At 39.5% G+C, this 18,153-nt stretch overlaps 1 protein-coding gene across 5 annotated transcripts in view; it reads left to right on the top strand.

Moving 5' to 3' along the window:
* Positions 1–18,153, top strand: part of SLC9B1 (solute carrier family 9 member B1) — a 143,657-nt gene that overhangs the window by 82,635 nt on the left and 42,869 nt on the right. For all 5 annotated transcript variants that reach the window (XM_055111670.2, XM_055111672.2, XM_034958952.3 and 2 more), the window contains one exon: positions 2,511–2,686. In XM_055111670.2, coding sequence (XP_054967645.1) covers positions 2,511–2,686 — 176 coding nt within the window. The remainder of the gene's footprint in view (positions 1–2,510; positions 2,687–18,153) is intronic.

Raw genomic sequence — 18,153 nt, 5'->3', positions numbered from 1 at the left:
ATGATCACAAATATATTATTCTACATTTTCTTTTTTTTTTTTTTTTGTGACAGAGTCTTGCTGTCACCCAGGCTGTAGTGCAGTGGCGTGATCTCAGCTCACTGCAACCTCCACCTCCCAGGTTCAAGTGATTCTCCTGCCTCAACCTTCCAAGTAGCTGGGACTACAGGCATGCACCACTGCACCCAGCTATTGGTTTCACAATGTTGGCCAGGCTGGTCTCAAACTCCTGATCTGTCCGCCTCAGCCTCCCAAAGTGCTGGGATTACAGGTGTGAGCCATCGCACCTAGCCCCCTACATTTTCTTATTACTACTTTTCCTTTTGAGCTTTTAACATTTATTATGTGTAAGGATCTATCTATATTCCTTTCCACATAAATAGTTATCTCAACACCATTTATGAAAGATTTCTTTCTTTCTCCCACTGATTTAAAATACCAATTGTATGATGTAACAAATCCCATAGATTTGTTTCCACACATTGTATTTTCTTTTCTTCCAATTTATTTTGTCTATTTATATGTCACTATTATTCAGTTTTAACTATTTTACCCTTACAAAAACAGTATCTTGTTTTCTTAAGTTTACTTGATCTTTCGTTCTAAGATCTTATTCTTCCAAATGAATTTTATAATCAGCTTGTCAAGCTCAGTAAAAATCCCTGCAAAGATTTTGATTGGTGTATCTCTGATTAATTTATTTGGGGGAGAGATTACATCTTTATATTATTGAGGCTTTGGCCGGGCATGGTGGCTCACACCTATAATCCCAGCACTTTGGAAGGCCAAGGTGGGCATATCACTTGAAGTCAGGAGTTCAAGACCAGCCTGGCCAAAATGGTGAAACACCGTATCTACTAAAAACACAAAAACTAGCCAGACGTGGTGTTGGGCGATGGTAAAATTGAGGCTTTTTAGTTCACACTTGTGAAATGTCTCTCTAAGTATTCAGGTATTATCTTAATTATTATATTATTATATTCACAATTTTTATAAAAGTATAGACTCTCTTCACAGTTTTTTTCTTAGATATTTTGTGTTTTTAATTGATGTTATGGATTAAATTCTCTTTGATCACTTATTCCTGGGGAAGCCAGCTGCCATGTCCTGAGGCAGCCCTGTGGAGAAAACCCCATTGGAAAAAACTGAAGCCTGCAATAGCTACATGAGTAAACTTGGAAGCAGATCTTCTCCCACCCCACCCTACCTCATGGGAAATCTTAAGTCAAGGCATACAGCTAAGCCATGCCCAGATTCCTGACCCACAGAAGTCATAAGACAATAAATATTTGTTGTTTTCAGCTGCTATGTTTGGGGATGACTTGTTAAGCAAAATGAGAAAAATAATACAACAGGTGATTACAATGTGCAGCACAGTTCAGGAACCACTGAACTAGACCAGTATGTGGTCCTAGAGAAGTCTAGTCTCTTCTTGAGCCCACAGGGAAATCTGTAGCATAAACTGCACCATAGAGGTTGTACAGCCAGAAGCAAATGGGCTAAACTATTAGACACTCACATCAGTCAGTCATTGGCAGATGCTGTCTGGAGGGAAAGTAGAGGGGTGCACAACCTCCCTAGTATTCCCAGGTAGGTGCTTGTCAGCAGGACAAGGGTTCTAGAAATCTGCAGATATTAGCAGCCAACAAGCAGCACTGGGAGATGTGTTCATTTACCAGGTCAGTTCTGGCAGGAGCACCAAAAGCATTTCTACACAGGATATACTTCAGCCTTTATAAAGTAAATGTAGAAGAGATGAGGCGAAATTCTGGATAAGATATGTCAATAGAAGGTATTCGGAGCAGGAGCCTCCCCATTCCTCATGGGTGTCATCAACCACTCCAGAAATGTTCTCATTTGCCTTTGTAACTTAGGTGGCCACACTTGTTTTTTTGGGCAGACAACTCTGTTCCTTCCTTCCTTACTTACTTATTTACTCAAGAGGTAGGAAATGTGTGGAAGATAGATTTGTCTGACCATTCTTACAGTGGTACTCCAAATAATCAACTATTTGGTTTCCCCAAAGGTCTCTCCTGCTCCCAGCATCTGCCATTTCAGGGCTTGGAGCACTTTTAGAAGCACATGTATCTTTTGAGGCAATCTTATTTACACAGATTTTGGTTTATGGTTTCCTTTTTTCAATCCTAAATTGTCTGTCTCTTATCTTACTGGGATATACTTAGTTTCTTGTCCATTGCGGATTCACCTTTTGCTTTCTAGTTAGGTTATGAATTTTTCTATTACTTTTACATCTTCACTTCAAAGGATTTAGGAATAGAGGGAGAGGCTGCAACCTGTGCTCAGCCCAACATTTTAAACCACATCTGTATAGAATTTTAGCCAGCACTAAACAATGCATGAAAAGTTTTATCACCATTAAATTGCATTCACTCAAATTTGAAATTCTTCTAAACAATGTTTGTTATAAAGTTATTATAAACTACTTGTACTTATAAAACACTACTTGATTTAAAAGATGCTTTTAAATTAATTTTCATTCTTTCTTTCAGTTTTGTTCTAGGTGCTGTCTCTCCTGCTGTTGTTGTCCCTTACATGATGGTGTTGCAAGAAAATGGATATGGTGTTGAGGAAGGCATTCCAACCTTATTAATGGCTGCTAGCAGTATGGATGACATTCTGGCTATCTCTGGATTCAATACATGCTTGAGCATAGTCTTTTCCTCAGGTAAACAAGAAAATATAACAACCACTAGATCATTCATGACCTTTTTTGTTACTTCTTTAAACAGGGTTTCTGGCTTTGCTTCTTCATTTATTAACCAAGACTGTTCAATTTAACATCTTTTTAATCTCCATAGAAAGCTCATTCTAGACCAAGGAAGATATTTCAGTGGCTTAAGATACCACTACTTAACACACATGATCTCATTTTAATAATCATGTGACAATTAATTTGATAAACCATATTATTACTATTTATCTGCTTATGTTGCTTTGGAATTTTATCAGTTCTCATTAGAAAAAATTAAGCAGCAGTATTATTTGTACTACTAATATTTTAATAGGCATTTTTGAAATGTGCCTTTTTGGCCATCCTAATAAACAACTGGTTGCTCTATTATAAGACAACATAAACATACAGAGCTGGGTCAGCCATATGCCTTTTTGGTAGTGTTAGGACAAGATCCTGCACCAGTTCTGATTCCCAAGGTGATATCTGGTCTTGAATATCACTACAGAAATTGTGAAAGTAAACATTTCCACACTTAGTAATGCTTTAATTATCTGCAATGTTGAAATTGAGTCTTCTGCATTATTGAAGCACTAAAATATTTTTAAGTTGAAAAGTAATATATATAGTTTTATAGTTTCTCTTAAAATCAGAAAATATAAATAAATAAGAAAAAGAGGAAAAGTTAAAAATAAAATCTGCAATAGTCACATCCAGAAGAAAAGAATCATTTCCTTCTGAACCTTTTGATATAAATCCACCCATATTCCCTTCCCTTCCCTTCTTCCCTTCTTCCTTTCCCTTTCCTTTCCCCTTCCCTTCCCTTCCCCCTCTCTCTCTGTCAAATATTCTTATAAAAATCAGTGAATATTGACCAATATGTTCTTTTTTTGTTTGTTTTGAGGCGGAGTCTTGCTCTGTCACCCAGGTTGGAGTGCAGTGGCACAATATCGGCTCACTGCATGCTCTGCCTCCCGGGTTCACGCCATTCTCCTGCCTCAGCCTCCCAAGTAGTTGGGACTATAGGCACCCACCACCACGCCCGGCTAATTTTTTTATATTTTTGGTAGAGACAGGGTTTCACCATGTTAGCCAGGTTGTTCTCAATCTCCTGACCTCATGATCCACCTGCCTCGGCCTCCCAAAGTGCTGGGATTACAGGCGTGAGACATCGCACCTGGCCTAATATGTTCTTATAACCTGAATTGTTTTACACTTAACTGTATATCACAAACATGTTTCTTTTCAGTAAATGTATTTGTATATCATTTTAATAGTTGTTTAGCTTAATGAAAGAGTATTCAATGTGCTGCATCATAATTACTTATCCTGTTCAAAATTAAACTTGACTCCAATATTTACTATTAAAATAATACTTAGTTGTGCTGCTATAAAAATTTTTTTTAATTAAAAAATTGGCCAGGCATGGTGGCTCATGCCTGTAATCCCAGCACTTTGGGAGGCCAAGAAGGGTGGATCACTTGAGATCAGGAGTTCAAGACCAGCCTGGCCAACCAACATGGTGAAACCCCGTCTCTACTAAAAATACAAAACTTAGCCAGGCATGGTGATGGGCATCTGTAATCCCAGCTACTCAGGAGGCTGAAGCAGAAGAATCACTTGAACCCAGGAGGCGGAGGCCGTAGTGAGCTATCCAGCCTGGGCAACAGAGTGAGACACTGTCTCAAAAAAATTTTTTTTTAATTTAAAAAATAATACTTAATTGAACATATAGAGAAATATTTGTACCTATTCTTCATATTTTCTTAAGCTTAAAAGTGTAATTGTTGATCTAAAAGGTATATACATTTATGAGTGTTCTGAAACAAATTGCCACAATATCATGTCCTACCAGGGTACATAAACTTGTCATTTCCTCTCACCTGTCTTCAAAACTTGGTATTACTAGCCTTTTTCATCTTTGCTAATTTGATAGGTGAAGGAGGGATCTCTATAAATGAAGTACTTTGAATACTAGTGATGTTAAATATCCATGTTTATTAGTCATTGGCATTTTGTAAATTGCTTTTCTTGGAAGTTTTTTGCCTATTTCTTTTAGGTGGGTTCACCTTTTGTTCTTTTTGATTTGTCAAGATTCTGCATTAAATTGAGAATGAAAACCTTTGTTTTATATACTTTAGTTTTTTCAATTTGTAATTTGGCTTTTAATTTTCTCACTCTTTTTACCATTCAGAAGTTAAAGTTTTTTATTGTCAGTTGTGAAAATCTTTTCCTTCATGATTGGTATCTGTCATTCTTTCAAAAAATACTGTTATCAGTCATGTTTCAAAAAAATATTTCCAGGCCGGGCCCAATGGCTCACGCCTATAATCCCAACACTTTGGGAGGCCAAAGTGGGTGGATCACTTGAGGACATGAGTTCAAGACCAGCCTGGCCAACATAGTAAAGCTCCATCTCTACTAAAAATACAAAAAGTTAGCTGGGTGTGGTGGCACAGGCCTGTAATCCCAGCTGCTCAGGAGGCTGAGGCACAAGAATTGCTTGAACCCAAGAGGCAGAGGTTGCAGTGAGCCAAGATCACACCACTGCACTCCAGCCTGGGTGACAGGGGGAGACTGTCTGAAAAAAAGAAAAAAAAATTCCTCTTCCTTTTGCCGGCTACTATGCCAAACACTGAGAATAAACAGTAGGCAACAACATTAGCTTTTATTGAATACTTGCTTGGCTCTTGTTCTAAGTTCCATATATGTCACCACTCATTTACAGGTAAGGAAACTGAGAAAGATGTTAAGTAATTTACTCAAGGTCAGAGATCCAGTAAGTAGGGGAGCCAAGATGCAAATCTGGCAGTCTGACTCCACACCCACACATTTAACTCTTCTCTTCTCCACTGCCTCCCAAGAAAACAGAGAGACAAGATCAAATGGTGCATGTTCTCAAGGAGCTTGTATATTAAAGAAAAATTACAAATGGGATGAATATTACATTGTGAAGATTAATATTAAGTAAGTGTCAACTTGATTGGATTGAAGGATCCAAAGTATTGTTCCCGGTTGTGTCTGTGAGGGTGTTGCCAAAGGAGATTAACATTTATTTAGCGGACTGGGAGAGGCAGATCCACCCTCAATGTGGGTGGGCACCATAAAATCAGCTGCCAGCATGGCTAGAATAAAGCAGGCAGAAGAAGTTTAGGAGAAGCTGACTTGCTGAGCCTTCTGGCCCTCATCTTTCTCCCATGCTGGATGCTTCCTGCACTCAAATATCAGACTCCAGGTTCTTTGGCTTTTGGACTCTTGGACTTACTCCAGTTGCTTTCCAGGGGCTCTCAGGCCTTCATCCAGAGACTCAAAGCTGGCCTGTCAGTTTCCCTACTTTTGAGGTTTTGGGACTCGGACTGAGCCAATACTAGATTCCTTGCCCCTCAACTTGCAGACGTGTTGTGGGACTTCACTTTGTGATGGTGTGATTCAATTCTCCTTAATAAACTCCCTTTCATACATACATATATCCTATTAGTTCTATCCGTCTAGAGAACCATGACTAATACAGATTTTGATACCGAGGTAATGGAGTAATGCTATAAAATACCTGAGAAAGTGGAAGTGACTTTGGAGCTGTGTAATGTGCAGAGGGTGGAACAGTTGGGAGGACTCAGAAGAAGACCAGAAGATGTGGGAAAGTTTGGAACTGCCTAGAGACTTGTTGAATGGCTTTGACCAAACTGCTGATAGTGACTTGGACAGGAAGTCCAGGCTGAGGAGGTCTGAGATGGAGATAAAGAACTTGTTGGGAACTGAAGTAAAGGTCACTCTTGCTATGCTTTAGCAAAGAGACTGGTGGCATTTTGCCCCTGCCCTAGAGATTTATGGAACTTTGAAACTGAGAGAGATGATTGAGGACATCTGGTAGAAGAAACTTCTTTTTTTGTTGATGTTGTTATACCTTAAGTTCTAGGGTACAGGTGCACAACATGCAGGTTTGATACATAGGTATACATGTGCCATGTTGGTTTGCTGCACCCATCAACTCATCATTTACATTAGGTATTTCTCCTAATGCTCTCCCTCCCCCAGCCCTCCACCCCCCGACAGGCCCCAGTGTGTGATGTTCCCAGCCCTGTGTCCAAGTGATCTCATTGTTCAATTCCCACCTATGAGTGAGAACATGCAGTGTTTGGTTTTCTGTCCTTGTGATAGTTTTGCTGAGAGTGATGGTTTCCAGCTTCATCTATCTCCCTGCAAAGGACATGAACTCATCCTTTTTTATGGTTGCATTAGTATTCCATGGTGTATATGTGTCACGAGTCTTAATCCAGTCCATCATTGATGGACATTTGGGTTGGTTACAAGTCTTTGCTATTGTGAATAGTGCCAAAATAAACATACATGTGCATGTGTCTTTATAGTAGCATGATTTAAAATCCTTTGGGTATATACCCAGTAATGGGATTGCCGGGTCAAATGGTAATTCTAGTTCTATATCCTCGAGGAATCGCCACAATGTCTTCCACAATGGTTGAACTAATTTACACTCCCATCAACAGTGTAAAAGCGTTCCTATTTCTCCATATGCTCTCCAGCATCTGTTGTTTCCTGAGTTTTTAATGATTGCCATTCTAACTGGCATGAGATGATATCTCATTGTGGTTTTGATTTGCATTTCTCTGATGACCAGTGATGATGAGCATTTTTTCATGTGTCTGTTAGCTGCATAGATGTCTACTTTGGAGAAGTGTCTATTCATATCTTTGCCCACTTTTTGATGGTGTTGTTTTTTTCTTGTAAATTTGTTTGAATTCTTTCTTTGTCAAATGGGTAGATTGCAATTTGTCTCCCATTCTGTAGGTTGCCTGGTTCACTCTGATGGCAGTTTCTTTTCCCATGCAGAAGCTCTTTAGTTTAATTAGATTCCATTTCTCAATTTTGGCTTCTGTTGCCATTACTATTGGTGTTTTAGTCATGAAGTCCTCGCCCATGCCTATGGCCTGAATGGTATTGCCTAGGTTTTCTTCTAGGGTTTTTGTGGTTTTAGGTCTAACATTTAAGTCTTTAATCCATCTTGAATTAATTTTTATATAAAGTGTAAGGAAGGGATCCAGTTTCAGTTTTCTACGTATTGCTAGCCAGTTTTCCCAGAACCATTTATTAAACAGGGAATCCTTTCCCCATTTCTTGTTTATGTCAGGTTTGTCAAAGATCAGATGGTTGTAGATGTGTGGTCTTATTTCTGAGGCCTCTGTTCTGTTCCATTGGTCTATATATCTGTTTTGGTACCAGTACCATGCTGTTTTGGTTACTGCAGCCTTGTAGTACAGTTTGAAGTCAGGTAGTGTGATGCCTCCAGCTTTGTTCTTTTTGCTTAGGATTGTCTTGGCAATGCAGGCTCTTTTTTGGTTCCATATGAACTTTAAAGTAGTTTTTTTCCAATTCAGTGAAGAAAGTCATTAGTAGCTTGATGGGGATAGTATTGAATCTATAAATTACTTCGGGCAGTATGGCCATTTCCATGATATTGATTCTTCCTATCCATGAGCATGGAATATTCTTCAATTTGTTTGTGTCCTCTTTTATTTCGTTGAGCAGTGGTTTGTAGTTCTCCTTGAAGAGTTCCTTCACAACCCTTGTAAGTTGGATTCCTAGGTATTTTATTCTCTTTGTAGCAATTGTGACTGGGAGTTCACTCATGATTTGGCTCTCTGTTTGTCTATTAATGGTGTATAGGAATGCTTGTGATTTTTGCACATTGATTTTGTATCCTGAGACTTTGCTGAAGTTGCTTATCAGCTTAAGGAGATTTTGGGCTGAGATGATGGGGTTTTCTAAATATAGAATCATGTCATCTGCAAACAGGGACAATTTGACTTCCTCTTTTCCTAACTGAATACCGTTTATTTCTTTCTCCTGCCTGATTGCACTGGTCAGAACTTCCAACACCATGTTGAATAGGAGTGGTGAGAGAGGGCATCCTTGTCTTGTGCTGGTTTTCAAAAGGAATGCTTCCAGTTTTTGCCCATTCAGTATGATATTGGCTGTGGGTTTGTCATAAATAGCTCTTATTATTTTGAGATACGTCCCATCAATACCTAGTTTATTGAGAGTTTTTAGCATGAAGGGTTGTTGAATTTTGTCAAAGGCCTTTTCTGCATCTATTGAGATAATCATGTGGTTTTTGTCTTTGGTTCTGTTTATGTAATGGATTATGTTTATTGAGTTGCATATGTTGAACCAGCCTTGCATCCCAGAGATGAAGCCGACTTGATCGTGGTGGATAAGCTTTTTGATGTGCTGCTGGATTCGGTTTGCCAGTATTTTATTGAGGATTTTTGCATTGATGTTCATCAGGGATATTGGTCTAAAATTCTCTTTTTTTGTTGTGTCTCTGCCAGGCTTTGGTACCAGGATAATGCTGGCCTCATAAAATGAGTTAGGGAGGATTCTCTTTTTTCTTTCTTTTTTTTTTTTTTTTTTTGGACAAAAGAAGAAGTGTTTAATTTTTTTGATGTTTTCAATGTTGATATTTTTTCCAAGAAGTAGAGAAATATCCCTGGATGGCTATCTAAAATTTATAATTTTTGTACAGATATGGTATATAGGACAGTGTCATAGTTTTTTTTTGTTATTATACTTTAAGTTCTAGGGTACATGTGCACAACATGCAGGTTTGTTACATATGCATACATGTGCCATGTTGGTGTGCTGCACCCATTAACTCGTCATTTACATTAGATATATCTCCTAATGCTATCCCCTCCCTCCCCACACTCCATGACAGGCCCCAGTGTGTGATGTTCCCCACCCTGTGTCCAAGTGTTCTCATTGTTCAATTCCCACCTATGAGTGAGAACATGCGGTGTTTGGTTTTCTGTCCTTGTGATAGTTTTCTCAGAATGATGGTTTCTAGCTTCATCCATGTCCTTATAAAGGACATGAACTCATCCTTTTTATGGCTGCATAGTATTCCATGGTGTATATGTGCCACATTTTCTTAATCCAGTCTATCATTGATGGGCATTTGGGTTGGTTCCAAGTCTTTACTATTGCGAATAGTGCCACAATAAACATACGTGTGCATGTGTCTTTATAGCAGCATGATTCATAATCCTTTGGGTATATGACCAGTAATGGGATGGCTGGGTGAAATGGTATTTCTAGTTCTAGATCCTTGAGGAATCGCCACACTGTCCTCTACAATGATTGAACTAGTTTACACTCCCACCAACAGTGTAAAAGCATTCCTATTTCTCCATATCCTCTCCAGCACCTGTTGTTTCCTGACTTTTTAATGATCACCATTCTAATTGGTGTGAGATGGTATCTCATTGTGGTTTTGATTTGCATTTCTCTGATGGCCAGTGATGATGAGCATTTTTTCATGTGTCTGTTGGCTGCATAGATGTCTTCTTTTGAGAAGGGTCTGTTCATATCCTTTGCCTACTTTTTGATGGGGTTTGATTTTTTCATATAAATTTGTTTAAGTTATTTGTAGATTCTGGATATTAGCCCTTTGTCAGATGGGTAGATTGTAAACATTTTCTCCCATTCTGTAGGTTGTCTGTTCACTCTGATGGTAGTTTCTTTTGCTGTGCAGAAGCTCTCTAGTTTAATTAGATCCCATTTGTCAATTTTGGCTTTTGTTGCCATTGCTATTGGTGTTTTAGTCATGAATTCCTTGCCCATGCCTATGGCCTGAATGGTATTGCCTAGGTATTCTTCTAGGGTTTTTATGGTTTTAGGTCTAACATGTAAATCTTTAATCCATCTTGAATTAATTTTTATATAAAGTGTAAGGAAGGGATCCAGTTTCAGTTTTCTACGTATTGCTAGCCAGTTTTCCCAGCACCATTTATTAAATAGGGAATCCTTTCCCCATTTCTTGTTTATGTCAGGTTTGTCAAAGATCAGATGGTTGTAGATGTGTCGTATTGTTTCCGAGGGCTCTATTCTGTTCCATTGGTCTATATCTCTGCTTTGGCACCAGTACCATGCTGTGTTGGTTACTGTAGGCTTGTAGTGTAGTTTGAAGTCAGGTAGTGTGATGCCTCCAGCTTTGCTCTTTTGGCTTAAGATTGTCTTGGCAATGCAGGTTCTTTTTTGGTTCCATATGAACTTGAAAGTAGTTTTTTCCAATTCTGTGAAGAAAGTCATTGGTAGCTTGATGGGGATGGCATTGAATCTATAAATTACCTTTGGCAATATGGCCATTTTCACAATATTGATTCTTCCTATCCATGAGCATGGAATGTTCTTCCATTTGTTTGTGTCCTCTTTTATTTCGTTGAGAAGTGGTTTGTAGTTCTCCTTGAAGAGGTCCTTCATTTCCCTTGTAAGTTGGATTCCTAGGTATTTTATTCTCTTTGAAGCAATTGTGAATGGGAGTTCACTCATGATTTGGCTCTCTGTTTGTCTGTTATTGGTGTATAAGAATGCTTGTGATTTTTACACATTGATTTTGTATCCTGAGACTTTGCTGAAGTTGCTTATCAGCTTAAGGAGATTTTGGGCTGAGATGATGGGGTTTTCTAAATATAGAATCATGTCATCTGCAAACAGGGACAATTTGACTTCCTCTTTTCCTAATTGAATACCCTTTATTTCATTCTCTTCCCTGATTGCCCTGGCCAGAACTTCCAAGACTATGTTGAATAGGAGTGATGAGAGAGAGCATCCTTGTATTGTGCCAGTTTTCAAAGGGAATGCTTCCAGTTATTGTCCATTCAGTATGATATTGGCTGTGGGTTTGTCATAAATAGCTCTTACTATTTTAAGATACGTCCCATCAATACCTAGTTTATTGAGAGTTCTTAGCATGAAGGGCTGTTGAATTTTGTCAAAGGCCTTTTCTGCATCTATTAAGATAATCATGTGGTTTTTGTCTTTGGTTCTGTTTATATGATGGATTACATTTATTGATTTGTGTATGTTGAACCAGCCTTGCATCCCAGGGATGAAGCCAACTTAATCGTGGTGGATAAGCTTTTTGATGTGCTGCTGGATTCAGTTTGTCAGTATCTTATTGAGGATTTTTGCATCAATGTTCATAGGGATATTGGTCTAAAATTCCCTTTTTTGTTGTTGTTGTGTCCCTGCCAGGCTTTGGTATCAGGATGATGTTGGCCTCATAAAATGAATTAGGGAGGATTCTCTCTTTTTCTATTGATTGGAATAGTTTCAGAAAGAATGGTACCAGCTCCTCTTTGTACCTCTGGTAGAATTCAGCTGTGAATCCATCTGGTCCTGGACTTTTTTTTTTGGTTGGTAGGCTATTAATTATTGCCTCAATTTCAGAGCCTGTTATTGGTCTATTCAGAGATTCAACTTCTTCCTGGTTTAGTCTTGGAAGGGTGTATGTGTCCCAGAATTTATCCATTTCTTCTAGATGTTGTAGTTTATTTGAATAGAGGTGTTTATAGTATTCTCTGATGGTAGTTTGTATTTCCATGGGCTCAGTGGTGATATCCCCTTTATCATTTTTATTGCATCTATTTGATTCCTCTGTCTTTTCCTCTTTATTAGGCTTGCTAGCAGTCTGTCAATTTTGTTGATCTTTTCAAAAAACCAGCTCCTGGATTCATTGATTTTTTGAAGGGTTTTTTGTGTCTCTATCTCCTTCAGCTCTGCTCTGATCTTATTTTTTGCCTTCTGCTGGCTTTTGAATGTGTTTGCTCTTGCTTCTCTAGTTCTTTTAATTGTGATGTTAGGGTGTCAATTTTAGATCTTTCCTGCTTTCTCTTCTGGGCATTTAGTGCTATAAATTTCCCTCTACGCACTGCTTTAAATGTGTCCCAGAGATTCTGGTACATTGTGCCTTTGTTCTCATTGGTTTCAAAGAACATCTTTATTTCTGCCTTCATTTTGTTATTCACCCAGTAGTCATTCAGGAGCAAATTGTTCAGTTCCATGTAGTTGTTCAGTTTTGAGTGAGCTTCTTAATCCTAAGTTCTAATTTGATTGCACTGTGGTCTGAGAGACAGTTTGTTGTGATTTCTGTTCTTTTACATTTGCTGACTAGTGCTTTACTTCCAATTATGTGGTCAATTTTAGAATAAGTGTGATGTGGTGCTGAGAAGAATTTATACTCTGTTGATTTGGGGTGGAGAGTTCTGTAGATGTCTATTAGGTCTGTTTGTTGCAGAGCTGAGTTCAGGTCCTGGATATCTTTGTTAACCTTCTGTCTTCTTGATCTTTCTAATATTGACAGTGGGGTGTGAAATTCTCCCATTATTATTGTGTGGGAGTCTAAGTCTCTTTGTAAGTCTCTAAGGACTTGCTTTATGAATCTGGGTGCTCTTGTATTGGGTGCATATATGTTTAGGATAGTTAGCTCTTCTTGTTGAATTGATCCCTTTACCATTATGTAATGGCCTTCTTTGTCTCTTTTGATCTTTGTTGGTTTAAAGTCTGTTTTATCAGAGACTAGGATTGCAACCCCTGCTATTTTTTGCTTTCCATTTGTTTGGTAGATCTTTCTCCATCCCTTTATTTTGAGCCTATGTGTGTCTCTGCACGTTAGGTGGGTCTCCTGAATACAGCACACTGATGGGTCTTGACTCTTTATCCAGTTTGCCAGTCTGTGTCTTTTAATTGGGGCATTTAGCCCATTTACGTTTATGGTTAATATTGTTATATGTGAATTTGATCCTGTTATTATGATAGTTGCTGGTTATTTGCCCGTTAATTGATGCAGTTTCTTCCTAGCATTGATGGTCTTTACAGTTTGGCCTGTTTTTGCCCTGGCTGGTACCGGGTGTTTCTTTCCATGTTTAGTGCTTCCTTCAGGAGCTCTTGTAAGGCAGGCCTGGTGGTGACAAAATCTCTCAGCATTTGCTTGTCTGTAAAGGATTTTATTTCTCCTTCACTTATGAAGCTTAGTTTGGCTGGATATGAAATTCTGGGTTGAAAATTCTTTTCTTTAAGAGTGTTGAATATTGGCCCCTACTTACTTCTGGCTTGCAGGGTTTCTGCAGAGAGATCCACTGTTAGTCTGATGGGCTTCCCTTTCTTGCTAACCTGACCTTTCTCTCTGGGTGCCCTTAACACTTTTTCCTTCATTTCAACCTTGGTGAATCTGACAAGTATGTTTCTTGGAATTGCTCTTCTCAAGGAGTATTATTGTGGTGTTCTCTGTATTTCCTGAATTTGAATGTTGGCCTGCCTTGCTAGGTTGGGGAAGTTCTCCTGGATAATGTCCTGAAGAGTGTTTTCCAACTTGGTTCCATTCTCCTCATCACTTTCAGGTACACCAATCAAATGTAGATTTGGTCTTTTCACATAGTCCCATATTTCTTGGAGGCTTTCTTCATTTCTTTTTACTCTTGTTTCTCTAACCTTGTCTTCTCACTTTATTTCATTTATTTGATCTTCAATCACTGATACCCTTTCTTCCACTTGATTGAATCGGCTATTGAAGCTTCTGCATGTGTCACAAAGTTCTCGTGCCATGGTTTTCAGCTCCATCAGGTCACTTAAGGTCTTCTCTACACTGTTTATTCTTGTAAGCCATTCATCTAATCTTTTTTCAAGGTTTTTACCTTCCTTGCGATGGGTTCCAACATCCTCCTTTAGCTCAGAGAAGTTTTTTATTACCAACCTTCTGAAGCCTACTTCTGTCAACTCGTCAAAGTCATTCTCCATCCAGCTTTGTTCCATTGCTGACAAGGAGCTGCGATCCTTTGGAGGAGAAGAGGTGCTCTGATTTTTAGAATTTTCAGCTTTTCTGCTCTGGTTTATCCCTATCCTTTTGGTTTTATCTACCTTTGGTCTTTGACATTGTTGACCTACAGATGGGGTTTTGGTGTAGATGATCTTTTGGTTAATGTTGATGCTATTCCTTTCTGTTTGTTAGTTTTCCTTCTAACAGTCAGGACCCTCAGCTGCAAGTCTGTTGGAGTTTGCTGGAGTTCCACTCCAGACCCTGTTTGCCTGAGTATCACCAGTGGAGGCTGCAGAACAGCAAATATTGCTGCCCGATCCTTCCTCTGGAAGCTTCGTCCAAGAGGGGCAGCCGCCTAAATGAAGTGTCTGTCAGCCCCTACTGGCAGGTGTGTCCCAGTTAGGCTACACAGGGGTCAGGGACCCACTTGACGAGGCAGTCTGTCCATTCTCAGAACTCAAACGCCATGCTGGGAAAACCACTGCTCTCTTCAGAGCTGTCAGACAGGGACGTTTAAGTTTGCAGAAGTTGCTGTGTTTTGTTCAGCTATCCCTGCCCACAGAGGTGGAGTCTAGAGGCAATAGGCCTTGTTGAGCTGCAGTGGGCTCCACCCAGTTCAAGCTTCCCAGCCGCTTTGTTTACCTACTTAAGCCTCAGCAATGGTGGACGGCCCTCCCCCAGCCAGGCTGCCACCTCGCAGATGGATCTCAGACTGTTGCGCTAGTAGTGAGCAAGGCTCCATGGGTGTGGGACCCGCTGAGCCAGGCACGGGAGAGAATCATCTTGTCTGCTAGTTGCTAAGACCTTGGGAAAAGTGCAGTATTTGGGCAGGAGTGCCCTGTTTTTCCAGGTAGTCTGTCACGGCTTCCCTTGGCTAGGAAAGGGAAATCCCCCAACCCCTTGTGCTTCCCGGGTGAGGTGATGCCCCACCCTGCTTCAGCTCACCCTCTGTGGGCCTGCACCCACTCTCCAACCAGTCCCAATGAGATGAACCAGGTACCTCAGTTGGAAGTGCAGAAATCACCTGTCTTCTGCGTCAATCATGCTGGGAGCTGCAGACCGGAACTGTTCCTATTTGGCCATCTTGGAACCCACCCAGGACATCTGGTAGAAGAAATTTCTAAGCAGCAGAGTGTTCAATTTATGACCTGAGTGCTCTTAAAAGTGTTCAGTTTTATGCATTCACAAAAATATGGTTTGGAATTGGAACTTATGTTTAAAAGGGAGACAGAGCATAAAAGTTTGGAAGATTTGCAGCCTTATGATGTGATAGAAAAGAAAAGCCCATTTTCTGGGGAGAAATTCAAGCTGACTGCAGAAATTTGCAGAAGTAACAAGGAGCCAAATATTAATTGCCAAGATAATGGGGAAATTGTCTCCAGGGTATGTCAGAGTTCTTCACAACAGCCCCTCCCATCACAGGGTTGGAGGCCTAGGAGGGAAAAAATGGTTTTGTGGGCCAGGCCCAGAGCTTTGCTGCTCTGTGCAGTCTTGGGACTGCACTATGTCCCAGCCATGGCTAAAAGGAGCCAACATACAGCTCAGGCTATTGCTTCAGAGAGTTCAATCCCCAAGCCTTGGCAGCTGCCACGTAGTGTCGGGTTGATATGCTAGTTGGCCATTTGTATTTTTTTTTGGAAAAAATGTCTATTCAAGTCTATCTTAGTCCATTCCTGCTGCTATAACAAAATACCTTAGGCTGGTAATTTATGAACAACAGAAATTTATTTCCTGCGTTCTAGAATGTGAGAAGTCCAAGATTTAGGCTACAACAGACTCAGTGACTGGTGAGGTCACTATATTCACTATAGATAGCACCTTCTCTTTGTCCTCACATGTTCAAAAGGGAAAGTAAACTCCCTTAAGCCTCTTTTATAAAGGCCCTAGTCCCATTTCTGAGGGCTATGACTTCATGAACTAATCATCTCCAAAATGCCCCACCTCTTAATATTATCACATTGAATATTAGGCTCTAGCATATGAATATTGGGAGAACATAAACATTTGGACCATAGCAAAGTCAACTGACCATTTCTCATTATGTTGTTTTGTTATTGAGTTGTTGTTCTGTATATATTTTAGATATTAACCCCTTATCAGGTATTTGGTTTGTTTTCGATTCCTGATTCAGTTACTAGTAATAGGTCTATTAAGATTTTTTATTTTGTGACTTAGTCTTGGTAACTTGCATGTTACTAGGAATCTGTTCATTTCTCCTAGGTTATCCAACTTGTCAGTATATAATCATTCATAGTAGACTCTTAGAATCCTTTTTATTTCTGTAATATCTGTTGCAATGTCTTCTCTTTTGTTCCTAAAAGAAGTTGAGTCTTCTTTATTTTTTTTCTTAAATATTCTAGCTGATGATTTGTCAATTTTGTTGAACTTTGAAACAACTACTAGTTTCATTGGTTTTTTTTTATTCTCTAGCCTTTTTTTTTTTTTTTTTTTTTGAGATGGAGTTTTGCTCTTATTACCCAGGCTGGAGTGCAGTGGCGCGATCTCAGCTCAGTGCAGCCTCCACCTCCCGGTTCAAGTGACTCTCCTGCCTCAGCCTCCAGAGTAGCTGGGATTACAGGCATGCACCACCATGCCTGGCTAATTTTGTATTTTTTAGTAGTGACAGGTTTCTCCATGTTGCTCAGGCTGGTCTCAAACTCCTGATCTCAGGTGATCTGCCTGCCTCGGCCTCCCAAAGTGCTGGGATTACAGTCGTGAGCCATTGCACCCGGCCTTCTGCTCTAGACTTTATTATTTCCTTCCTTTTGCTAACATTGGATTGAGTTCTTCTTTTTCCAGTTTCTTGAGGTGTAAAGCTAAGTTGCTTATTTTAGATCTTTCTTCTTTTTTAAGGTAGGTAGTTAGATATATAAACTGTCCTCTTCATATTCATTTTGCTGCATCCCACAAGCTTTGGAATGTTGTGTTTCCATTTTTATTTGTCTCGAGACATTTTCTAATTTTCCTTGTGACTTATTCTTTGACTATGTATTAATCAGAGTTCTCCAGAGGGTCAGAACCAATAGGAGATATAGATAGATATAGATATAGATATAGATATAGATATAGATATAGATACATGCATATAAAAGAGAATATATTTACATATATATGAAATATAATTTATTAAGGAGAATTGGCTCACATAATTACAAAGGCAAAGTCCCACAATAGGCCATCTATAAGCTGGAAAATGAGAGAAGCCTACAGCATGGCTCCCAAGGAAGCCAGTGACATGGCTCAGTCCAAATTTGAAAGTCTCAAAACCAGGGAAGCTGACAGTGCAGCCACTAGTCTGAGGCCAAAGGCCTGAGAGATCCCAAAAGGCTGCTGATGCAAGTTCCAGGGTCCAAAGGCCAAAGAACCTAGAGTTTGATGTGCAAGGGCAAGAGGAGAAAAAGGCATACTGCTCTGGAAGAGAGAGAAAGTGCATAAAAAAGAAATCCAAGCAAGCTGAATGTTCCCATTCTTCTGCCTTTTTGTTCTAGCCACACTTGCAACCAATTGCATGATGCCTACCCACAGTGAGGATGGGTCTTTCTCTCTCAGTCCACTAACTCATCCATCATTCTCCTCTGGCAGCACCCTCACAGATATACCCTCATTCAGTGCTTCATCAGGCATCTAAGCATCCCTCAATCAAATTGACAATTAATATTAACCATACAGGCCAATTGGTTAACAGAGTATATTTTTGTAATTTCCACATATTTATTACTTTTCCTTTTTCCTTCTGCTATGAATTTCTAATTTCATTTAATGTGGTCAGAAAAGATACTTGGTATGAGTTCAGTTTTCTTAAATTTTTAAAAACTTGTTTGTGGACTAGCATGCCATTTATCCTGGAAAA

The sequence above is a fragment of the Pan paniscus genome, chromosome 3 (assembly GCF_029289425.2).
Source record: "Pan paniscus chromosome 3, NHGRI_mPanPan1-v2.0_pri, whole genome shotgun sequence".
Taxonomy (NCBI): domain Eukaryota; kingdom Metazoa; phylum Chordata; class Mammalia; order Primates; family Hominidae; genus Pan; species Pan paniscus.
Note: the sequence above shows the minus strand (reverse complement) of the source record. Positions and strands in the feature narration are given on the sequence as shown.